Genomic DNA, 22,479 nt, shown 5'->3' with positions numbered 1-22,479 from the left:
TATACATGAAAAACACTATTAAAAACACTAAATCTAGGTGTTAATCCTTGTGTTCGTGAAACCAGTAAATGGAGCTTAACCTTGCCACTATAAACAGCCTACCTCGTTTGTTCTGACAGCTTGTAACTTCAATAACTCGTTCTCTAGTTGAAGCTTTGCTTTTCTTATGTCGAGATCAGGGGCGTTACCCCAAGCATTCACAGCACTGGGTACTAGGGCCATCTTAGAATTTGATAATTTCGAACCTAACCCAGTCAATCGAAAACTGAAACTGTGAACAGAAAAAAAAACAGTAGGCTCCAAATTCCACATTTATTTAATACTTTAAGCGTTAAATTAAATGTTTTAGATTGTGTTTTTTAAGGATACACAAAGAACATAAAATATTGTTTTCAGTTGATCGTTGTTACAAAAGAAACACCTTTTATTTCTATCCTTCAAAAGTCCTTTTATTTTGCACTAGTTAATATGTAATATACAAACGATACTAGCATATGCATAATTGGCCGATTTCGGGCTTTGGCCGTGATATATATACACCACCTCTTAAACAAGGTTTAATTATTATTCAATAGTATGTACACCTTGTTACAGTTAATCCTCAATTGTTCAGCATTAGGGATATGACCTTGGGCTAGGGTATTAAGACGAGTGACCACATGTGACGTCAACAAGTCAGTGTAACTATTTTCTAGGTGGCATGTTATTTCGTAACTTTTATTCCTTAATTCTTTGTATGACACAACATCTAAATGTGGAGGCTTCATAAACCATTCAATACGAAATGATATGGGAAGAAAACAAAACTGAGTGATGTTTTGAAAAAAGGAAAGTTTGGAAATAAAGAAGAAGAGAGAAGAAGGTATGCATCTATGAGGTAGCGTTTTTTATTTTATGAAGAGTAGGCCTATATGCCTACAGTTATCTTATCTGAAACATATTAGTGAATTGTTGAGGTTTATGTTGTTTGTCTGTTTTTTAGGAAAGTCAGGTGCATCTCAAATATGCTGGGACACATGAAAATAATAAGTTAAAAAAAGACAAGCAAAATTTTTTTTTTAATTAATTTTAAAAAAAATAAAGCTTATATTGAGGGTAGGGGTCGCACCGCTTTGTGCCAAAACAAATGAAATTGTTAACAAAATTGCTCAATAGGTCAATCGCTATCATATCTCTCAATATTGTACACTTTATCATCCCTCCTTTTTCTATTTAAAATAAAATCAATTTATTCCCAATAACTAATTGATTTTTTTTATTAATTCAAATGTTGTCATTGAAAATGAAGATTGTGTACAATTTCACCTTGATCCGAGAATCGGAAATGCTAGAAAACAATGTCAAAGAATTCACACAGACCGAGAGGCTTACGTAGTGAGTTGATGTAAGCTTTGCAAAAACAAAATACCCAGTCATTACCAGGGTTCTAATTCGAGAGACCTGGATGGAAAGCTAGCTTCCTTTGCTAATTGTTTCCTCGTCTAATCCAATAATTGATGAGCAGTAGTAACCAAAGTTAAATTTGGTGCATAATGTTTTTTATACTAGAATCTATTCGCTGGCAGATCCTGGGGTGAGAGTTAAGGAGAGTTTTTGGAATAATTTTATTAGAGAAATCACACAATTTGTATACGAACTCTATATTTATATTAACAAGTTATACTAATTATTTCTATTTTAACCAATTTATAGATTTTGCCCCCCTTCCCAAATATGTTGGCCTATTTTGTGTGGGGGGGGGGTGGAAAGCCGGCGATTGCACTCTTCGAGTGGGGGGGGGGGCGGTCACTTTTTTTTTTCAGAAATCACAGTTTGTTAACAAAATTTAGTCCCAAATCTACATGATAAAAGCTACTTATTGATATTTTAAGCAACATTTATATTAGGTCGCACCCCTTCTGGTATGTTGGCCCAGAGGCGGCCTTAGCAGTGCGCGGGGCCCTGGGCGAGTGCCATATGCGGGGCCCTAAGCCGCAAAGGTAGACTATATATACCGTACCACATCAGGCTTACGTCTCGTCCGCTTCTAATGCTGTAGGCCTTATTTTTTGTTACAAAACATAGTACCTTACGTAGGTGGTAGGTACTGTCCTATTGGCCGTTTACGTACATCACACAATGTTCTGCATGCCTTTTAAGGTTAATCAACGTAACTATAATGATTCACAAATATTTTGTATCAACAAACAAGATAATAATATTTCTGCTAACCACGCTGGAGGTTAAGATTATGGCAGCCGCAAGGAGAGTAAAAAGCCGGACTGATCATGCGAATAATGTGGGCTTGAACTCCTTGGCGATTTCCCTTCATGTCTGCACAACTGTCGTATCCCTGGCCACGACAATTGGCGATGTGCAGGCCTAGGTTCTCCAGCACGGCGAGAAGAGCCTCTGACAAACCATTTCCTGTTGCGTCGTCATCATCTAGAAATTTCATAAAGTGTTCCAGCACCTTCACTTTTGGATCTGATACGTCCACATAACGCAATATAAGGGACATCTGCTCTTTGTGGCTAACATCAGGCGTGCAGTCAAGGATGAAGAAAAATATTTAGCAAGTTTTTTGATTTTATCAATAATGTTCCCTTTTACTTCTGATGCCATCAGGTCCATAAGTTCGTTTTGAATCCTATGCCAGATGTAATGGACGTGAGCTTCGACGTTCTTAATTTGTCGAAGATGTTCTTGCATGGTTGGGTCGACTTCGGCCATCATCTCAATCAAGCCTGAAAATTGATTGTTGTTCATTTGTTTTTCTGTTCTCCCATGAAATGTTTTGTTGATTTCGTCAAGGAACTGTACATCGCTAGAATTTTAGTTCAGACTGCGAGCTAATACAGTTTTTCTTTTCTAATTTGTTCTGGAATCACGTTACTCGTTGTGCTAGCATTTGACATTCTCAAAGCTAAGTCCAGCCACGCAGTCACACAATCAACGTCATTTACAGAAACCTCGTGCAGCTAAGTTCATTATGTCATGTTGAGATCTTACATGGTAATTGGTATCATATAGATGCCTTGAAAGATATTGAGTAACGAGTTCTAGTTTATGAGAACTGATCTAGTTTTCGAAGCTGACGGTGACAAGGGAATCTCCGATCTCGGAGCACCCTTCAGACGCGGCGTCTTTTAGAGTTGGATGGACTCAAGGGCGCCATCGGTTCGGAAGCCATTTGCTTACCCACTCAGACACCAAGTTCCCATACTTACAGTATTATTCATATTTACCACGATATTTTAGGTATTCATTAAACATGAGCAGCACGATACTTGAGGTATACATATTATATCTTAGCAGTACGATACTTAAAGTATTCATATTCAAAGTGAGATAGTCGTTTTTTTCTGGAATGATACAGATTGAATTTCTTAAGAGTCTTCACACCTTACAGCAGACCGTCAGCTACATCTCTCCGCATCACCTTTTGCCCAATAGAAGTTGAAAGATAAAGTAAGAGTAGCCTTAAAGCCTATACAATTTTGATGTGAATTACCTTTTGTATGTACATCCATGTTATTGTTGATACCTCTCTCCCTGTGAATCAACGTGCTCACCACACTTTGATAAAAGCCAAACTCCCACCAGTTAGAATGGAGTCACACACTGAGTTAGACCAATCAGAAAATACTTAACAAAATATTGTGTGAAATGAAAGGACTGCACACCAAACATCAGGCTACTAAACACCGAGTGGCAGGTATTGATCGCCCAACAGTTTCGATTTTAAATATTCGGGATCGAACTTCTCTTTTTTTTTGTCAGTTATGTATACATTAGGCTTTGAAGTAATCTGGTGAAAGTGATTGATTGTAACTCTGCTGCAACTTAAGTCTTTATCTTCTCACGTTGCATGTGTAAAAATAGTTGTTAAGCTCGTATACTACAATATAATTGTAACATTGTGATCATTATCAAAGTTGGGATCAATTTACAATTATCTGCAATGGCACGGCACTTATAGGAAATGGTCGGACTTAGCTATTTTTATGTCTTTGTTATTTTAACATTTAATTTATTTCCCCTCAGGCGCTTCTGTGCCGTGCCCTTGTTTCATATAAAACTTGGGCTCTTTCGAAGTGGGATAAAATAATTACACTATGCTTACATAATTATTATACCTAGTGATGATTTAACTTAAGGAGTACATTAAACACGTGAATAGTGAGTCATTGAAAAAGCAAGCGAGAGGAAGAAAAAGAACAAACAAAAAATATTCAAATACTTTTTAAAAAAAAAGAAAGCTTATCTAAGGGGAATAACTCAATAGTTACAGCTATATCTCTCAATAATATTTTCCTTTTTTTGATATCAAACAAGATAATTAATTACCTATAATTAATTGAATAATTGGTTGTTGTTGTTTTTTATTGATTCATATTTTGTTAGGTACAAAAATAATTATGGAAAGTTTCAACTTGATCCGAGAATGGGTGTGGGAAAAATAATGTGTACAATTATCTAAGGGGACAAACCCCCACATATTAAGCCATATCTTATAATATCGAAGTATTAATTTCCCTTGTTGGTATCAAACAAAGTGTAATAGTTTTTTTTTTTATTTATGTATTGTCTTTTCCAACGAATAATTGTGCAAAGTTTCAACTTGATCTGAAAATGGGTATGAAAAAAATAACGTGTTCAACCTTTTTACTAGACAGATTGCTAAAGTGAGTTGAGATAAGCCTTGTTAAAAACGGAAAATCAAACGAAGAAAAAAAGAGAAAAGACAGAACAATGGAGAAATAGAATGTGAATGTTTTCAAAACGATTATCTGAAACTATGCGCGGGTCGACAGTGTTGCTAATATGTTTTTATTATTAGGCAGGTTAACATGATACTATGTTATTTTTATTATGGTCCAATACAATGTTAATATTTATATGTATTTATTGAAGTGATTATATGCAAAAATTTGGTTCATTGTGAGCCTGGCCTAAGGATGTTATTAAACGATCCTCTAATTGATAGCTGGTGAAGAGCCAATGTTTTTCATGGCCTGTGTCTGTTATCGTTTCCTACAATAAATGTCTAGAGGAGCCTTGGGTAGACTATGTTGTAGTTATCTATAGTATCTATTTGTATGGCTCAATCAATCTCGAAAGACATTGGATGCGTCCAGATAATGAATAACACTAAACACTGTATGCATACAAAATGCATTCTTTCTTGTTAGAACAAAAATAATCTTGTTTCGTAAATTGTTTGTAACTTTTATAACAGAAAACACAAAATTTAATAGTATAAATATTTTTTGAATATTATTTTAGAAAATAACAAAAACGGTTTCGTAACTGCTATAATATTTTATGCAATAAATGATTTTTCTATTAAAAGCAAATTTCACATGTAATGTTCAGACTGTGACATTGACGTATATTGTGTGTGCTATCGTATAAATTTTTGCTCTAATAATGTATCTTTATGTGCAGTATAAAAAGTAAATTTCCCCTTTCAGACCTTGCGATCTATGGGGCAGATAATATAAAGGTAAACTGTTTCTGTGGCTTACGATTAACGAGGGTATCATGTGCCTAGCACAACGACCAACCGTATTTATTTTCCCCCAATAAATATCATGTTACCCATTAGAAATGGGGTGAACTCAGAGGCGCCATAAAGATCCCGAAAGTAAAAAAGGAACACTATACACTTGTAAAACGAATTTCCTCACGGAGGAAATTATTATGTTAGAAATGAACGAATATTCATTCTCTGGCGCTGCCAGAGTTTCGTTAAATAGAAACAAAATTCATTGTAATCCCTTTATCACTTTCCACTGAGGAACTTTGTGGTGATATTGTTATTATTAGTTTAATGAAAATGAATTCATTTTCATGCCATTTCTGTTTTCCTTATTTGTAAGATAGTGTTACAGTGATGTCAATGATGGTTGCGGATTTTTGCAGATTGAAATCCACCATCTTGTCAGAAGGTAAAAAGTTGTAGTTGCACTAGGACTTTGCAATCAACAAAATATCTTGAATTTAGATTTCCAATATCTTTTTAGAGATCAAAATGTGACAGACGGACGGACAGACAGACCACGCAAATTTAATAGCGCTTTTCCCCTTTCGGAAGCCTCTAAAAAAGGAAAACCACTCTAGAAGAACAATGGAAACAAAGACACTTTTTCTCAGTATGAACGCACATATCTATCAGTGTAAATATTAATATTCTATTGATCCAGTTAGAAGCTACAAGAATGTCGCTTTGGCAAGTCGCATTCTCCCTACTCCCGAGTTAATCATAATATCCTATTCATGTGTCGATACTTCAAAAAAATTTCAAACACGCACACTTTCAGGGAGATAAAGAAAAAATGACATAGGCGAAAACCTTTCCATAGTTCAGTGTTGATCAGTCAGTGTCAGGCCTCTGCACATGACAGAGCGATCATTGTTACACTCGTACCCGGGGCTCAATATTGGAGCCATAAAGCCACGAGTTGTCGATCAATAAATCAACGGAGTCAGATATTTTCTCTTTCACTGAGACTAGACCAGTTCAACATGTGTTCTGCATGACAGTTAATATGTCTGTGTGTTTGTTTGTTTTGAGGTTTTAACTTTACTTACCCACTAAAATGTCTAAAGTAAGCGAACGTTGGCAGTGGTTCTAAATCTGCTAAAAGGCAACTAACTACTTTGCAGAGCCTCACAAAAAGTATCTTCTCATTTAAGTTGCGACTATTTCTGGCCTCTTATAGGCCTACTCAATTTATTTTTATAAAAAAAAACATATACCTAAATCAGTTTTTTAAATTATTTTAATAGGTGGCTTCTCAATTCACTTTTGTGATAGCTTCTCATTACACTTTTGTGATAGCTTCTCAGTACACTTTTGTGATAGCTTCTCAGTACACTTTTGTGATAGCTTCTCAGTACACTTTTGTGATAGCTTCTCAATTCACTTTTGTGATAGCTTCTCAGTACACTTTTGTGATAGCTTTTCAGTACACTTTTGTGATAGCTTCTCATTACACTTTTGTGATAGCTTCTCAGTACACTTTTGTGATAGCTTCTCAGTACACTTTTGTGATAGCTTCTCAGTACACTTTTGTGATAGCTTCTCAATTCACTTTTGTGATAGCTTCTCAATTCACTTTTGTGATAGCTTCTCAATTCACTTTTGTGATAGCTTCTCAGTACACTTTTGTGATAGCTTCTCAGTACACTTTTGTGATAGCTTCTCAATTCACTTTTGTGATAGCTTCTCATTACACTTTTGTGATAGCTTCTCAGTACACTTTTGTGATAGCTTCTCAATTCACTTTTGTGATAGCTTCTCAGTACACTTTTGTGATAGCTTCTCATTACACTTTTGTGATAGCTTCTCATTACACTTTTGTGATAGCTTCTCAGTACACTTTTGTGATAGCTTCTCAGTACACTTTTGTGATAGCTTCTCAGTACACTTTTGTGATAGCTTCTCAATTCACTTTTGTGATAGCTTCTCAGTACACTTTTGTGATAGCTTTTCAGTACACTTTTGTGATAGCTTCTCATTACACTTTTGTGATAGCTTCTCAGTACACTTTTGTGATAGCTTCTCAGTACACTTTTGTGATAGCTTCTCAGTACACTTTTGTGATAGCTTCTCAATTCACTTTTGTGATAGCTTCTCAATTCACTTTTGTGATAGCTTCTCAATTCACTTTTGTGATAGCTTCTCAGTACACTTTTGTGATAGCTTCTCAGTACACTTTTGTGATAGCTTCTCAATTCACTTTTGTGATAGCTTCTCATTACACTTTTGTGATAGCTTCTCAGTACACTTTTGTGATAGCTTCTCAATTCACTTTTGTGATAGCTTCTCAGTACACTTTTGTGATAGCTTCTCATTACACTTTTGTGATAGCTTCTCATTACACTTTTGTGATAGCTTCTCAGTACACTTTTGTGATAGCTTCTCAGTACACTTTTGTGATAGCTTCTCAGTACACTTTTGTGATAGCTTCTCAATTCACTTTTGTGATAGCTTCTCAGTACACTTTTGTGATAGCTTTTCAGTACACTTTTGTGATAGCTTCTCAGTACACTTTTGTGATAGCTTCTCAGTACACTTTTGTGATAGCTTCTCCGTACACTTTTGTGATAGCTTCTCAGTACACTTTTGTGAACTGCTGGTGGTATCTAAGATGAGGTTTCCGTGCTGCTATTAGGTGCTCAGCAAACAAAACTCTGCTCGATTTGGAATTCAAACTCGAGCCCCCTTGTTAGGTGGCCAAGCCGTAGCCAAGCAGTTTTGGCCTTTCAGCCACACATCACTAGCAGATCCGGAGGATGGGAGGGCGGTAGAAAAAATTACACAATATGTGTCAAAAGCATTTATTTTTTCTTTAATAATATATACTAATTATTTATAATTTAACTAATATTCATTTTATGTCGCCCCTTCCTCTGTCGGATTCTGATTGGGGGGGGGGGGGGGGGGGGCTATTGGATCTTCCGCCCCCTCCCAGACGGCAGACCCTAACCCCTTGAGTGGGGGAGGGGGGGGGTAATTTGTGTGCAGACATATGTTTATGAGTAAATTTTGTCATATATATACATACAGGGCTTTTTTGTGACGGTACGCACCGGTACGGCGTACCGGCACCTTTCTCAATGTGGGGGAAAAAAGTATTACTTTTCTTGTATTTTAACGTTTATTATTAATTTATTAGTATTTAAAAGTTAGGCAATCCATCACTGAGTACCGCCACCTAATCACTGAGTACCGGCACCAATTATAGGCCTATATATATATAATGTAATTTAATTAAATTAAATTTGAAATAGATCTAGACAAACAACAATAAATCTGTGAGATTAGAAATATTTTTATTAATTGTTTTTATTATGGCTATTTCATGCGGTATTCGTCGAAGCAGGACGTTTTGGCGCCGCCGTTTTGGCCCCGCCGTTTTGGCGCGAAGGTCGTTTTGGCGCCAGCCGTTTTGGCGACGGGACGTTTTGGCGCGATATACATTATGTACGTTTATTGTATTATTTCTTTTAAAAGAATTATCCATATCTATGTTTTGCATGAGTGTTTGTGTTAAGACATATTTTTCACGTACTAAATGTAAATGTGTGTTTGTTTTTCACATCATTTTCTTTAATAAACATTTTGGCTTGTGTATGTGTGTTTATTAAGAGGCACACTTTTATTTTCAAAAAGTTTTTTTAGATATTACTTTAAAATTAAAAAAATAAAAAAAAAATTAAACGATGATAGACTAAAAATTGATGCAATTATTTGTTTACATTAACATTGGTTTATTTAATGACTGTATGGTATCTCCAGCTATACATACCAAACACTTGCTAATAATAAGTAAAAATACAATACATGTACCATGTTTCTCAAAATACTTTAAGTTACGTATACATGGTTATTTGCCTAAGTCGCTGGAATTCAAGGGTTCATTAAAAAGTTGTGTGCAAGTCCCTTGAGGTATTCAATGATGTTCCTCTGTTGATAAGTTTGTACAATTACATTGATTCTCTTGACTGTGTCAATATTCTTTTTTCGTTTAGAAAGAGGCTGGTCTCCCCGGATATATTGTTCATATATAAGGTCACGAACTTTCTGGATAGCTCGTATTCCATCAATGAATTTCCATATGGATGGGTGGCTCATTCCAAACTCGGCTTGTAGTCGCCGATGTGCTGCTTCCACAAAATTGTTTGTTCGATTATCCCCATTTAGTGTTCTCTGATAGACCACATAGGAGGACATCGTCGAGTTGTACTGCGGTTTAGACGTCCAATAGAAGTGTCCTCAAACCAGTGGATTACCGGAGTAAGATGTAAAGGCAGCTCATTTGCCAGAGTTTCAACAGCCATATCCAAGTCCTCGATGGGAACAAATGCTAATGCAACTATCATTCTAGCTGCCAAAGCAATTTCTGGATCATTGTTGTACATTGAAAGAAGATTTTCATCTGCCAATTTCTTTCGCAAATTTTTTGTCAGATGAAACAAGCAGCCATGTATAGCACATAACGGATATGTTGACTGAAGAGCTCTGTGTGTAGACGAGCTCTACATTCATTTTTAAGTTCACAAAGCCAGAACTTCTTAGAGTGGTCTACAATAAACTTATCGAAAACATAGAGATATCCATAGACATAAATAAATATAGACTGGAAAAAGGAAATAACTTCATGTAACTTGAAAACATGTATATCTATTGTATTCGGATTTCCGAATTCTGAAACATTGAAAAATTGCATGATCTTCAGTCTTAGAGATTAAACAAAACTCCTAGACATAAATAAAGTAGGCCTACACAGAAATGCAAGTCACAAATTTTCGTTTCATAAAACTCTATTATCGGCCAGTCTATATTTATGTATGTCTATGGAGATATCCTTCATGCGAAATTTTGTCTTTTCCTCGCTTCGACTGGACTTTTTCTATTTTTTATATAGACTGCCAACAGGTTTTTAGTTAGAAATGGCGAAAGTTTTTCTAGTCTGTCTGAGTACTGGATAAAATGATTAGTGAATGGTCCAAACTACGCGAGCTTATAAAGACGTAGGGGCGAAGAGATTGAAAGAGAGGGGTAGACTTTGGGCCGCTCTCGGAATTAAAGATTAAGGACTATATATTCGCACCTAGGGATGTCAAGTGGAGTGCTAGAAACAGATTATCGTCTTACGCGTGAGAGAGGGGAGGGGTGGAGGAAAGAGTATATACAAGGAGTGAAATGTGAGCTGAAGAGAGGGGGGCGGGATAGGTGTCACATGTAATAACCATTCCCAAGGAGATGATCGCCAGACGCATGACGCCAACGACCAGTGCTCGGTGCTGGTCTTGTCTTAATTTGTTTAACTCTACCTGCGTCAATGCGAGATGTGTCACCCAAATCACCCCTACCCAATTTCTCAAAATATATCTTTTCAAAGTATCTTAGTGTCGTGAATTTGTTTCTATCTATTGTCGCCCATAGTGTTTGTTTACATTGGTGGATTCACGTTAGAGTTTGTACTGACCACATTCCGAGTCTTGATCTTTACTATGTGTGGAGTTATTGTCGTCATTCAGCGTAATAGAGCTTTAGATGTTAACATGGTTTTTGTTATAGGTATTACAGTGTGACACTTAGCTAATTCGTATATTACACTAATGTCAAATAAAAAACAAAATCTTTTGGAAAGAAATCCAAAAATGTCATCCAGTGCGATTAGCAGAACTCACATATAGCATGTCATTACCATTCAGGAATCTGACTTATTATAGGCCTATATTCATGAAATATGCAAAACCTTTATAATTAAAAAAAAAAAACAATTCGCCGAACGGTGTTAGAATTCATACTATACATACAATATTATGGTAGAGTGAAATAAACATTATTATAAAAGTTACGTGCTTATTAAATTATCGTCAAATGATATCTCGCGCCAAAACGTCCCGTCGCCAAAACGGCTCGCGCCAAAACGTCCCGTCGCCAAAACGGCGGCGCCAAAACGTCACGTACCGGTATTCGTGTAGCAAATGAGCTAGTAATTCGTTTCTCATCGATAGGCTTATACATCAGCTGTTAAATTTCTAGAAAAAAAAAATAGAACACTTTTACATTAGAGCTGTTTTTTTAGAACCGTTTCCAGGTTCCACCCTCCAGGTTCAATAAAGTTATGACTTGAATATAGGGGGTATTGTAAAAAAACAAAGTAGCAGTAAATCCTTTATACAACTTATAAAGCGATTTTTTTCTTAATAACTGATGAATTTTAGATTTTTAATAATGGAACATTAGTTTGCCCCTCCCCATTCCTTCTAATGAAAAGCCTTTAGAGCTTGGAAAATCGCTAGAGCCGTTTTCGAGAATAGAGTCCACCCACAAAGGTATTTCCCACCCAGAGGTTTCACTCCAAAAGTGCGACTTGAATAAAAGTATTGTAAACAAGAAAACATAATAAAAATACTTTTTTTTAGAAAAAAGATTATATGTGGTTTGCATTCTCTGAAGTCTGGATCTATAGGCTTTTATTAATAATTATATATATATATATATATATATATATATATATATATATATATATATATATATATATATATATATATATATATATATATATATATATATAGGCCTAGTTTAGTTATATAGTCTACCTTGAGAGATTTATTTTGATTAGTCCTAAATCTATCATTCAATAGTTATTAAGAGTAAATTAGGTGTTATTAATCATCTTTAGCAAAAGCTTATAATGATAATGTCACATCGACTTCGAAATATATAGGTCTGTGGAAGACATATTTTGTGTTTTTAGTGATTTCCGTCAAGGGAAGTCACTCTTTTAGTATTATGATGTGTTGCCAATGTCATCATTTTATTTTCATCAAACTCATAGAATTTTATTTTTAGGTATATACCAGTCCATAATTGTGGTTAGATATAAGTCTCTATGTGTAGAGATATCTAAATGTATATTTAAAACCAATATATCGAGACATTCTCTTTTATCTAGACTCCAGAACTATTCTCTACCACTGTTATCACTGTAGTGACTGTAGTGTTACGTGTACAGTGACTTACACTTACTTAGTCACAGTGACAGTGTTAGAGTGTTACCATAACCATAAGTCAAGATGATAAGTGATGATAAGTCAATTAAATTAATCCTAGGCTAAGTCCTAACTCACTGTCCTAAGTCTAATGCTTAGTCTGACACTTAGTTAGTCTGAGTTTACTGAGTTAAGTAACTCTAACTAGTCTAAAAGTAAAGAGTTAAAACTATTTAAAGAGACTAATAATAGTAATAAAGTAAAAGTTAAAAAGTATAATTAATAATAAATTAAATAGAATACTAGATCTACTAATAAACTAAAGTATTAAATAGTATAAAAATCATACTATTAATACTATACTTAGATCTATATTTTAGATATAGTATTAAATAACTATTCAACTATTGAGAATTCTTTTCTTAACTTAGCCTATGCCTATAATTATATAAAAAGTATATTAGACTAAGTGACATTGTTTATGTATTCACTCTGCAGCTGTCTGCTTACTTATTGGGTGAGGTGTTTAATTTTAATGTACTTTTTATAAACTTTCTGCATTAGTTTCTTTAAATTTTCTATATATAGGTTTTCCTTCTGTTTACATAGTTTCTTTAATCTATTGTTAAACCAGCATTTATTTATTTCATGAGCTTTATATTGTCTGCCCCAAAAAGTCACACAGAAACTCAGAAATACATATTGATGAAGAATACAAATATTTTTAATGTCTTTTTATTTGTGATCTCATGTAAACTATTATTAAATTGTTAATTCACTTCAGCTTTCTTTTTCTGCATTCTCATTATCATTCTGATGAGCTCAGATTACTAGTGTCATATCTAAGATGAACTGCTCAGCATTTATCAGATCAGGTAGCTCTCCAAGCAGGATTTCTTTAACAGGGGTATTTTGAGGCCAGAATCAGGTTCGGCCCTCTCATTAAAGTACTGTTGTGCAGCTTTGGAGGACATGGTCGGCATTTACTGGTGACACTCCACAAAGGCATATTTCACTGGTCCTAATTTTGAGCTCACGTACTTGTTGTCTCATTCTGTTTTGCCAGTTTGGATACAGTACCATTTATTGTACATGGATCACAACAGGATAGCTGTTGATATGCATCTTTTTTCTCTTCAGCTTTTAATCATAGCTTTTAAACAAACTTTGTTCATTTGATATGTGACTTCAATATCATCACAGCTAAGCTATCTTCCTGCAGCTTGTTTAGTTCCTAATATTTTACTTTTCTAAAAGAACATCTATAATTTATAAAGCAGATTTTCAAATATTTATTTCTGATTTTATGTGCCATTAGCTTATTCAAATAGTGATTAGTAAATGTCTTAGTGTGAGGTACGGTGACTGAGGGGTAAACCCTTGGCTTTCAAACTGGAAATTCTTGGGCTTTAATCCTGGTGAAAATTGGGATTTTTAATTTCTGGATTTTTAGGATGCCTCTGAGTCCATCCAACTCTAAAGGGTACCTGTCAAGTAAAATCAGTTGGTCGTTACGCTGGCCACACGACACCCTAGTTAACTGTCAGAAACAGATTACTTTTACATCATCTGCCCCATAAACTGCATGGTCTGAAAGGGGAACTTTTTTTTTTAAATTGTCTTAGTGGGAACTACACCATATTATAGATGCAGTGTTGTATCATTTATGTTAATCACTTTTTACTTTTTCTTTGTACAGCGCTCATCTGTAACAAATTTTATAAACACCCAAAAGCAGCCACCATAGTATTTAAAGAGACCCCTGGAAAGCAAATCTTATTGATAAAACTTTTAGTTTTGTCCTGTGTTTTCTTACTGCTGCAGAATGTAAGTCCTTTTTTTTCCCTACAGAATTGTTTTTTTATTTATAAAGGGTTAGTGTCCAAAATTAAATTGTTAAATCAAGGTTGGATATTTTATATCTCAATTTTAGGGTGTCCAAGTGTCTGTCTTAAGCCTTAGTGGGGACACCTTAGATTTTTTGTGGAATGGTGATTAGTGTTTGTGTTGACCTTTTTCCTGGTTATTAATTGCCATAGAAACAAATGAACTTTATATCATTTACTTTATTTTAAGGATAAATTGCTCCCATATTCTCTTTCAAAATACCATATTAAAAGAAATGTATTTTGTATTATATATTCAGTTTTACCCACCCAATGTTGTTAAGCAGTAGAGTGTTAAGCTTTTGAATTGAATGCCTTATCTTTTCAATCCTGTTGGGCTTTCAAGCTACATTTGGAGACCACCCTAAAATCATTAAGATAAAGCTGGATAAGTGACTGTGGTTTGACTTTTTACTCACCACATATATGTAATACATAATATATGTATGTAGCTCTTTCTTTGTGATTGAATATGAGCACAATCTCATTTCCCTCATTTCCCATGAACTCATTGATGGCTACGGAGTCCTATCTTCAAATCGAAAAGCCGGCCACACACTAAGTTTGGGACGGTTGGGTCTGTTGCAGAGTATCACACTTTGATCCTCAGCTTTTTTTGTGATCAGCATTCTTTGCTGATGCTTATCTCACGATATAACAGTCTTTTAAAGTACCGACCACAGAAACAGGTTGCCAGTTCATCATCTGCCCAGTAGACTGGTCTTAAGAAGAAACTTTTTAGACATGATTATTAAAATTTTGATAAAGTTTGTATTTTTATAGGGAGAATGGTCATTCATAAAAAAGCTAAAAAGATTCTAGAAATAAAAAAATCACCCTTTAGGTTAGGATTTTTTTCACAAAGAGATACAAGACACAGATAGAAAAGACAAACAGACACAAAAACTCTTTTGTTCCCCTGGCAATCAAATCATTAAATAGAAACAATCTGATATAAACTTTGTCACATGTAAATTATGAGTGAGTCTGGTGTGAATGTATATTTTGGTTTTCTATAGTTATGATGTTTTGATTGGTGTAATGCACAAATTGTAAGACAAATTTCCTTAATGATAATAAAGATTATTATTATTAATCTTGGGTTCTTGCAATCATTATTTAAAGGATGTTTTCTTTATAATGTTTTTTTAAAAGATGTAATAGTTTTCTTTGTTTATTTATTTTTATCAGATTACATTTAACTACTTTGAATCCATGGCATCCACATCTGAAAGAGAAAAGCCTCACATCACATTTGGCATCATCGCTGATGTACAGTATGCAGATTGTGATGATGGCACAGATTTCTCTAAAACCAGAGAACGTTTCTACCGAAATGCTTTGAACTTGCTCAAAAATGCCATCAACGATTGGAAACGTTCGGATGATCCGGTTGCATTTGTTCTCCAACTGGGAGATCTCATTGATGGAAAGAACAATATTGGTGGTGAAACCAGCAGTAAAAAAGCCTTGTCCACCGCTCTGAACCCATTTAACTCTTTGCATATACCTGTGTATCATGTTATAGGCAACCACGAGCTATACAATCTAAACCGTTCTTTTTATTTGACTTCAGCCCTTAACAGTTCTCTCTCCCTCAGCATTGAAACCAGCAAGAGTAATTTGTACTACACATTTCTTCCACACCCTAAGCTTAGAATAGTAGCTCTAGACACCTATGAAGTGAGTTTGCTTGGGTACCGGGACAATCCAGAGGATGAGAACTACAAGACTGCTCAGTTGTGGTTCCAGCAAAACAATAAGAATGAAGACATAAACGATGTGAGTGGGCTTGATGGGCTGAGCAAACGATGGGCAGCTTACAATGGAGGAGTGAGTGAGAGGCAATTACTGTGGCTGTCTCAGGTCTTACAGAAGGCTCAATCTAAAGAGGAGAATGTGATCATTATAAGTAAGTGTGGTTTTTTGGTTCACATAGTTAACTCTGGCCAGAGTTTTAAAGCCTACTGCATTCTTCTTCTACTATAAATTTATGTGTAAAAAAAAGCTTAATTTGCCTTTTTTTTTATTTTGTTTTTTATTAAATTTAGGAATGAATTGATTAGCTTAATTTGTTAATTTGTTGTCCCCAGCAGTACACCACATTACATACAAAATTAACCTAACCCTAACCCTTGTTAACTGTTGGTCTTAAAAACAGATGAGCTTTACATCATCTTCCCCCATAGATCATGAGGTCTGAAAGGGGAAGCATTACCATTACATTATATATGTCTCGAGAGACAATCTTTTCTTTTTGCAACTTCTCATGTGACTAAAGAAGCCAATCCTTGATACACAGCTGCAGATGGCATAAGAAGGGTGAAAATGCTGCAAGTCTGGTGATTACAGACGCCCAACCATTACATTAGGTAGCTACTTATAGGAAAGAAACCAGTCAACCAACTATGTGATATATTATTTTAAAATGTTTAAGCACATTTCTCCCTCTCTTTTAATAAAACAACAATATAATATGTAATTGATTTAAATATTTAAATAAGAAAAACATACAAAATTCTTTTTGTAAAAAACAGCTAATATTAAGTGTAATTGTATCAATGAGTTTGGATCAGTCATGTAATTAAATGTATGATTGACCTAGACGTAATAAATCTGTGCACTTAGAAATATTTTACAATTGTTTTTGTTTAGCATTTAGCTTTCTCAATGCGCTGTAATCCTATCACTTGTCTGGACCAGTTGTGAAAGGGGGAGAGAAGAAGGGGGTACCTTTGTGAATATTTAAATGATGTTTTTTTAAAAAACATTTTTAAAAATGTATACTCAGGTCTCAAAAGTCCTCAAGCGGACTGATTCAACTTATACCACCACATCTGTCAAGTACAATTTCTTTTCCTTGTTCAAGATACCAAACAAAATAATTAATTACCAGTAATTACCAACTAATTGGTTAAATTTTTTTTATTGATTCTAGTGTTGTCAGATAAAAGAAATAATTGTGCAAAATTTCAGTCAATTATGAGATTGGATGTGGGATGGTTTTTACCAGACAGACAGATAGAGTGAGTTTTATATAGAATTCATTAAGAGAGCCAGGATAGACTAATACTAATACCAACAATCTATCCAGGATTATATAACTTTTTTTTAACTTAGAAAGGTCCTAGTTTTCAAGTGTGAAGATTAAGGAATATTGAGGACTTTTTATACAACTATGAAAACTAATTTGTTATCTACTTATGCTAACCTCTGAGTTGTTGATTGCTACTTTGGGATTCAAAGCATCATTCCATCTTATGCCCTTGGACAGAAAATAACACTTTGGTCTCCAAGGCAGATGTCATGGTCTTATTTTAAAATACTTTTCTTCCCTTCTGGAAACTTTTTACATGGTGTAAGAGTTTGTCTTTACAAACTCACTTCCTGGGAATATCTGACATGTTCAGTAGTAAACTTCATCATGATCTAAAGCAGTGATGCCCAGCCTAATTCGACCTGCGAGCCATTTTTAATTTCCGACACTCGTTTCGCGGGCCACATGAAAAGATACAAAATCAAAATGAAATTGACCTGAAACTATTTGATTAGAATAGAAACTTGTGCATCTAGTAACTACATTAATTAATGGGATATTTTAAGTTAATCTTCTTTTGAAGCGTAGGAAAAAGGTTTCATTTCTCTACTTAAAATGTGAGCAGCATTGTAGCTAGCTTTACCACCGATTCATTTTCTTGTCTCTTTTAGGAGAATATTCCCATCAATCCTCCAATCTCTAGGTGTAGTTTAACTATATTTTATTTGCAGCTCAAATCAAGAATGCTGTCATATTTGTTTTATAATGCCGTTTATATGGTGTTTGTTTTTAAAACTGCCACACTTTCTTTACAAATCAAATACACTCCTTTATTATCATGTTTCACACAAAAAAAGTAAAGATCCTTCACTTTTCCTGGTAAATTCTACATTCAGAGTCCCATTTCATGAACGTACAAATGTTAAATGTTGTTAAAAATCCGCCTGAGAAAAATTGACGTCCCAACATAGGTGAAGTTACATTTTTCAACCTTCTTTTTTTTTTGAAGGGTGATTTTCTACAGTTTGTGCCGACATTTCGGCGGGCCGGTTGGAACAACGTATCCGGCCCGCGGGCCGTATTTTGGGCATCACTGATCTAAAGCATAAGAAAACTAGGCTTAATTATTATAATTAAAATATGCGTTCATAAGTTTCTTATGCTTTGAATGATCTTTACAAAGATTTCCATCTCTCTTGACTAGCTCATATTGCTATCCAGTGTGAAGACAGGGATTATGCCATTTGTCTGGCTTGGAACTATGATGAAATCATGAACATTATTCGGCAATATCCCTGTGTCATAGGAGTCTTTGCAGGCCATGAACATGCGGGTTGGGATTTCCTCGATGAGCATGGCATTCAGCACATCACATTTCAAGGTGTGATAGAGACACGCCCAGGAGGAAATGCCTACGCTACTGCCAGACTATGGGATGAAAGATTAACTGTGACTGGAGTGGGGCGAGTCCCAAGTTTTAACATACGCCTTCGTTTTCCTATTTAACATTCTATTCTTTATGTTTTGATTTGATTTTTGACTTATTGTATCAGGTCATCCAGAGCAGTTTTTAACTTTTTTTGTTTAAATAAAATGAAACAGGCAACTAAGAAATGTAGCAGTGAGTTAATTGTTTTTTATTTATTTTCCCTGTTATGTTTGTTACTAAGGATTATTACCATATAAGTGTTCTAGTTTTCTATTTTTACTTCTTTGTTATGAGTTGTACATTGAATCAATATATTTAAATGCAAGTCTTGTTATAAGACCTACCTGTTAAAAACTTATTTCTGTTGGGTGCAGTTTCACTCTCATGTTGATATCTGTTATGTTCTCATAGCACCTTCAACATTATGTTTGTTAACAGCGCTATTTAAATTAAATTATTATTATAAATCTTTATAATATTTTTGGTTGTAGTTCTTAGGGCTCAGTGTTATAAACTGCTGAACTATCAATCTGAGAGGCTCAAATGAAGAGTCTGATGAAAACTCTTTTATTTAGACTAAACTTGAGTTTAGCTGTGTTAGTGGAGTAGAACAGAAACATTTTCTCTGATACATTTAATCAACCGAAAAGAAGATTAAAAGAGCAAACCAATCATACAGAATTGCTATACAAAATATGAATGAGAATAAAGATTTAAAAAATGTGAGCTATCCAAAGGAATAATAAAATTTATCAATTAAATAAAAAAAAAAAATTAGTTTATAACCCTCTTGAAAACATTCAGATAAACATGTTGACAAGTTCTGATTTATATTTTTTCTTTTTTAATTTTTTATTTTTTTTCTATACAAGAAATTTTGAGGGATGGAGAAACTTCATTCTAGTAGCCTTCTGTTTATTTTTGTTTTCTTTCAAAGATACTATAAGATAAGATTAGATAATTTTATTGGTCAAATCAAATGGAAATTCATTTTGACTACAATTAATTAATTATTAGTTTAGACAAAACAGTTAAAGTATTTTTTATAGCAACATTTATGTACTGACTGAATGTTTCACATGATCGACATCTGTTACAATTTGTTTGCATGATCATTATCAAAAAAAAAAAATTCATTCATAACACAATAAGAAAATTAAGATACAATCCATTTTTTTTAAAAAGATAAAAACATTTCAACCTTGTGTTTGTCATTAATTTGTATAAAACTAACTCTCTTTGTTCTTCATACTTATCATGCTGATGTTGTCCTGTTTTGTGTTTTACTTATGAAGTTGTTTTGTTATTCCTTGCAAACATCTAATAATTTTAATCTTTTTGTTATTCATTTTATTTATTTCAAAGGGGTATCTAGAAGTTTTTTTTCATTTACATTTCTTAATCATGTTTTACCCAATTCATTGAAAAATTCTTTGTTGTAGTGAATTGATTAATAAATCCATGACATTTACTGTTCACTGCCAACTAAAAACACTTTTAGCAAATTTAAATGTCTGCAGTAACAAGCAAGAAAGGCAGTAACAATGTCGAAAAGACCACAGATATTAAAGCAAAGCAACTATTGTTCTTCTCATCATTTATCTCCCTTTTGTTTTTATGTAATGTTTTCTTCTTTTAACCGACATAGAATTGTGCTTCCATTAATTCAATATTGTCCCATCTTTTGATTGCTGAGTAAGAAAAGTTTCCATTCGTTCACTAACTCTATCTTGACTGTCTCTTAATGCATACAAATTATTAATAGAGGTACATATTGCATACCTTGCAGATGATAAAAAGAGAGTGTCATGTGGCCAGCACATTGACCCAATGCCTTTTCTTCCCCAACATATGTCAGGTACCCATTAGAGGCTCTGGTTCACTCAGGGGCATCCCAAAGATCAAAATCTGTGTCATCAGCTAAATTTTTACTCAAACCACTCAGTTTGTAAGCCAAAGGCTACACCTTTCAGCCCCATTCCATCAACACATAATGTTCTAGTCAATGTGACAATGTGTCTCATTCTCCACATGTTCATATTGTTGAATTAAAATGTAAAGATTGCTTTAACTGTGATTAGCTCAACATTTCTTATCATTCATAAATACTGTGACCTTTAGAAGTCAAATTCACTACTGGTAGAGATTTTCTTCGACTACGGTACCATCTATTAGTTCAGCAAAGCTAAACATACAAGGTAATTATATAACATCAAGCTGGGCTGAAACAAAGTACGTAATGCTTTGTTAAGGAGGAACTGTGGCTGAGTGGTAAAGCGTTTGGTTTCCAAATCCTGATGAAGGCTTTGATTTTTAATTGCAGGATCTTTATGGCAACTCTGAGTCCACCTAGCTCTTATGGGTACCTGACATTAGTTAGGAAAAAGTAAAGGCAGTTGTTCATTGTTTTGTTAAATTCGGATGTGTGGCTGAGTGACATGCACTGCTTGGCCACCTTTCTATGAGGCTCAAGTTTGAATCCAAACTGCTGAGTTCTTAAAAGCAGCATGGCAAACTTATCCTACATAACTCCTTCCCATGTCTACAAAATACAGACTAGAGTGCACTGAGCATGCAATAACATTACCAGACAAAAGCAATTTAAAAAAAGGTTTCCCCCTCAAGACCAAGTGGTCCCCATGATAAACTATTTAAGTTCACTTGTTTCTATGTCCAATAGTCATCAAGTGGCCAGCACAACATTCAATAATCTAACCCAAACACATGTTTTTTTATATTAATTAGACCTTGGGGAACTCAGCCTTCACCAGGATTTGAACCATTACTTTAGAAGCTAATTACTTTTACACTATGCTGTCATGTCCCATAAAACAAAATATCCAAGGAACCTTGATGACACACCCATACTTTTGGAAGTTGAGCATGTTGTGTTGAGTGGTATACTAAACAAATCAAAGGTTTGTTACGCAGAAAATGAAATAAAAACCTGATCCCTTTTGCATTTTAACGGTTATAATTTCTCTCTCTAAATGTTTTATCTCTTTGTGGGAAGATCTTTATGTTTTTATCAATGACACAAAATGTATTGAACAAGAAAACTCAAATGTAATTATATTGACATTAAGTTTGTTTTTTTTTCTTACTTTTGTAACTGATCTTGGCATTTTAATTTGTATCAATCTGAAAGTACAAAATAACAAAGATGTACATTTAGAAAAATAAAAAAAAATTGCTGTGTTTTGGATCACTGACCTATAAATCAGTTGGTTGTACATAGTTTGTTAACCTTTCATTTGCCAGGGCTTTCATAAGAGTGTGTGATGGATGTTTATCTTCTTTTTTGTTTGCCAGCTTGTTGCATGCAACATTAAAAGTTTTGTTCTTGTTGTTGTTGTTTTTTTTGTATTTAGACCTATATATATTTTAAATCAAGCTAAGAGAGAATGACCAAGAGTTGTCTGTACATGTTGCCAATGAAAGACTCAGTGGTTCTTCAATGACTTTTTTTTTCACAATGTTAGTTTAAAGTTAAACATAATAAATTTATCTCTGTAGTTCTACTTCATTAGCACATATTGAATGATATGTTGTATTTCAAATCTGAAACAATAATTCAAGTTTCACTCGTCACTAAGCATTAAACTCAGTCTTGTTCTCTCAGAATGAAA

General features: G+C 34.3%; 2 protein-coding genes across 2 annotated transcripts in view; one reads left to right on the top strand and one right to left on the bottom strand.

Annotated features, from left to right (window-relative positions):
- The window catches only part of LOC106056254 (uncharacterized), a 46,280-nt gene extending 42,549 nt beyond the window's left edge, over positions 1-3,731 (bottom strand). The window contains exons 1-2 of the mRNA XM_056019520.1: positions 3,494-3,731; positions 103-271 (exon numbers count right to left, since the gene is read on the bottom strand). Of these exons, the coding sequence (XP_055875495.1) occupies positions 103-222 (120 nt within the window). The 5' untranslated portion in view covers positions 223-271; positions 3,494-3,731. The remainder of the gene's footprint in view (positions 1-102; positions 272-3,493) is intronic.
- An 8,544-nt stretch (positions 3,732-12,275) lies between these two features.
- On the top strand, positions 12,276-22,197 carry LOC106056255 (manganese-dependent ADP-ribose/CDP-alcohol diphosphatase-like). Its single transcript, XM_013212891.2, has 4 exons — positions 12,276-12,358; positions 14,198-14,325; positions 15,576-16,296; positions 18,626-22,197. Exons 1-4 carry the CDS (start codon positions 12,313-12,315, stop codon positions 18,925-18,927), a joined length of 1,197 nt encoding a protein of 398 aa, XP_013068345.2. The 5' UTR covers positions 12,276-12,312; the 3' UTR covers positions 18,928-22,197.
- The last annotated feature ends 282 nt before the right edge of the window (positions 22,198-22,479 follow it).

Source organism: Biomphalaria glabrata, chromosome 2, assembly GCF_947242115.1.
Source record: "Biomphalaria glabrata chromosome 2, xgBioGlab47.1, whole genome shotgun sequence".
Classification (NCBI taxonomy): Eukaryota; Metazoa; Mollusca; class Gastropoda; family Planorbidae; genus Biomphalaria; species Biomphalaria glabrata.
This window is presented reverse-complemented; position numbering and strand designations above follow the sequence as displayed.

What these genes read in the sequence shown, in the direction of transcription:
- LOC106056255 (XM_013212891.2), top strand. Translation starts at nt 12,313, where the DNA reads ATGTCATCATTTTATTTTCATCAAACTCATAGAATTTTATTTTTAG. An exon ending in TCATAGAATTTTATTTTTAG is followed by an intron (nt 12,359 to 14,197) that starts GTATATACCAGT and finishes TTCTTTGTACAG; the next exon opens with CGCTCATCTGTAACAAATTT. An exon ending in GGAGAATGTGATCATTATAA is followed by an intron (nt 16,297 to 18,625) that starts GTAAGTGTGGTT and finishes TCTCTTGACTAG; the next exon opens with CTCATATTGCTATCCAGTGT.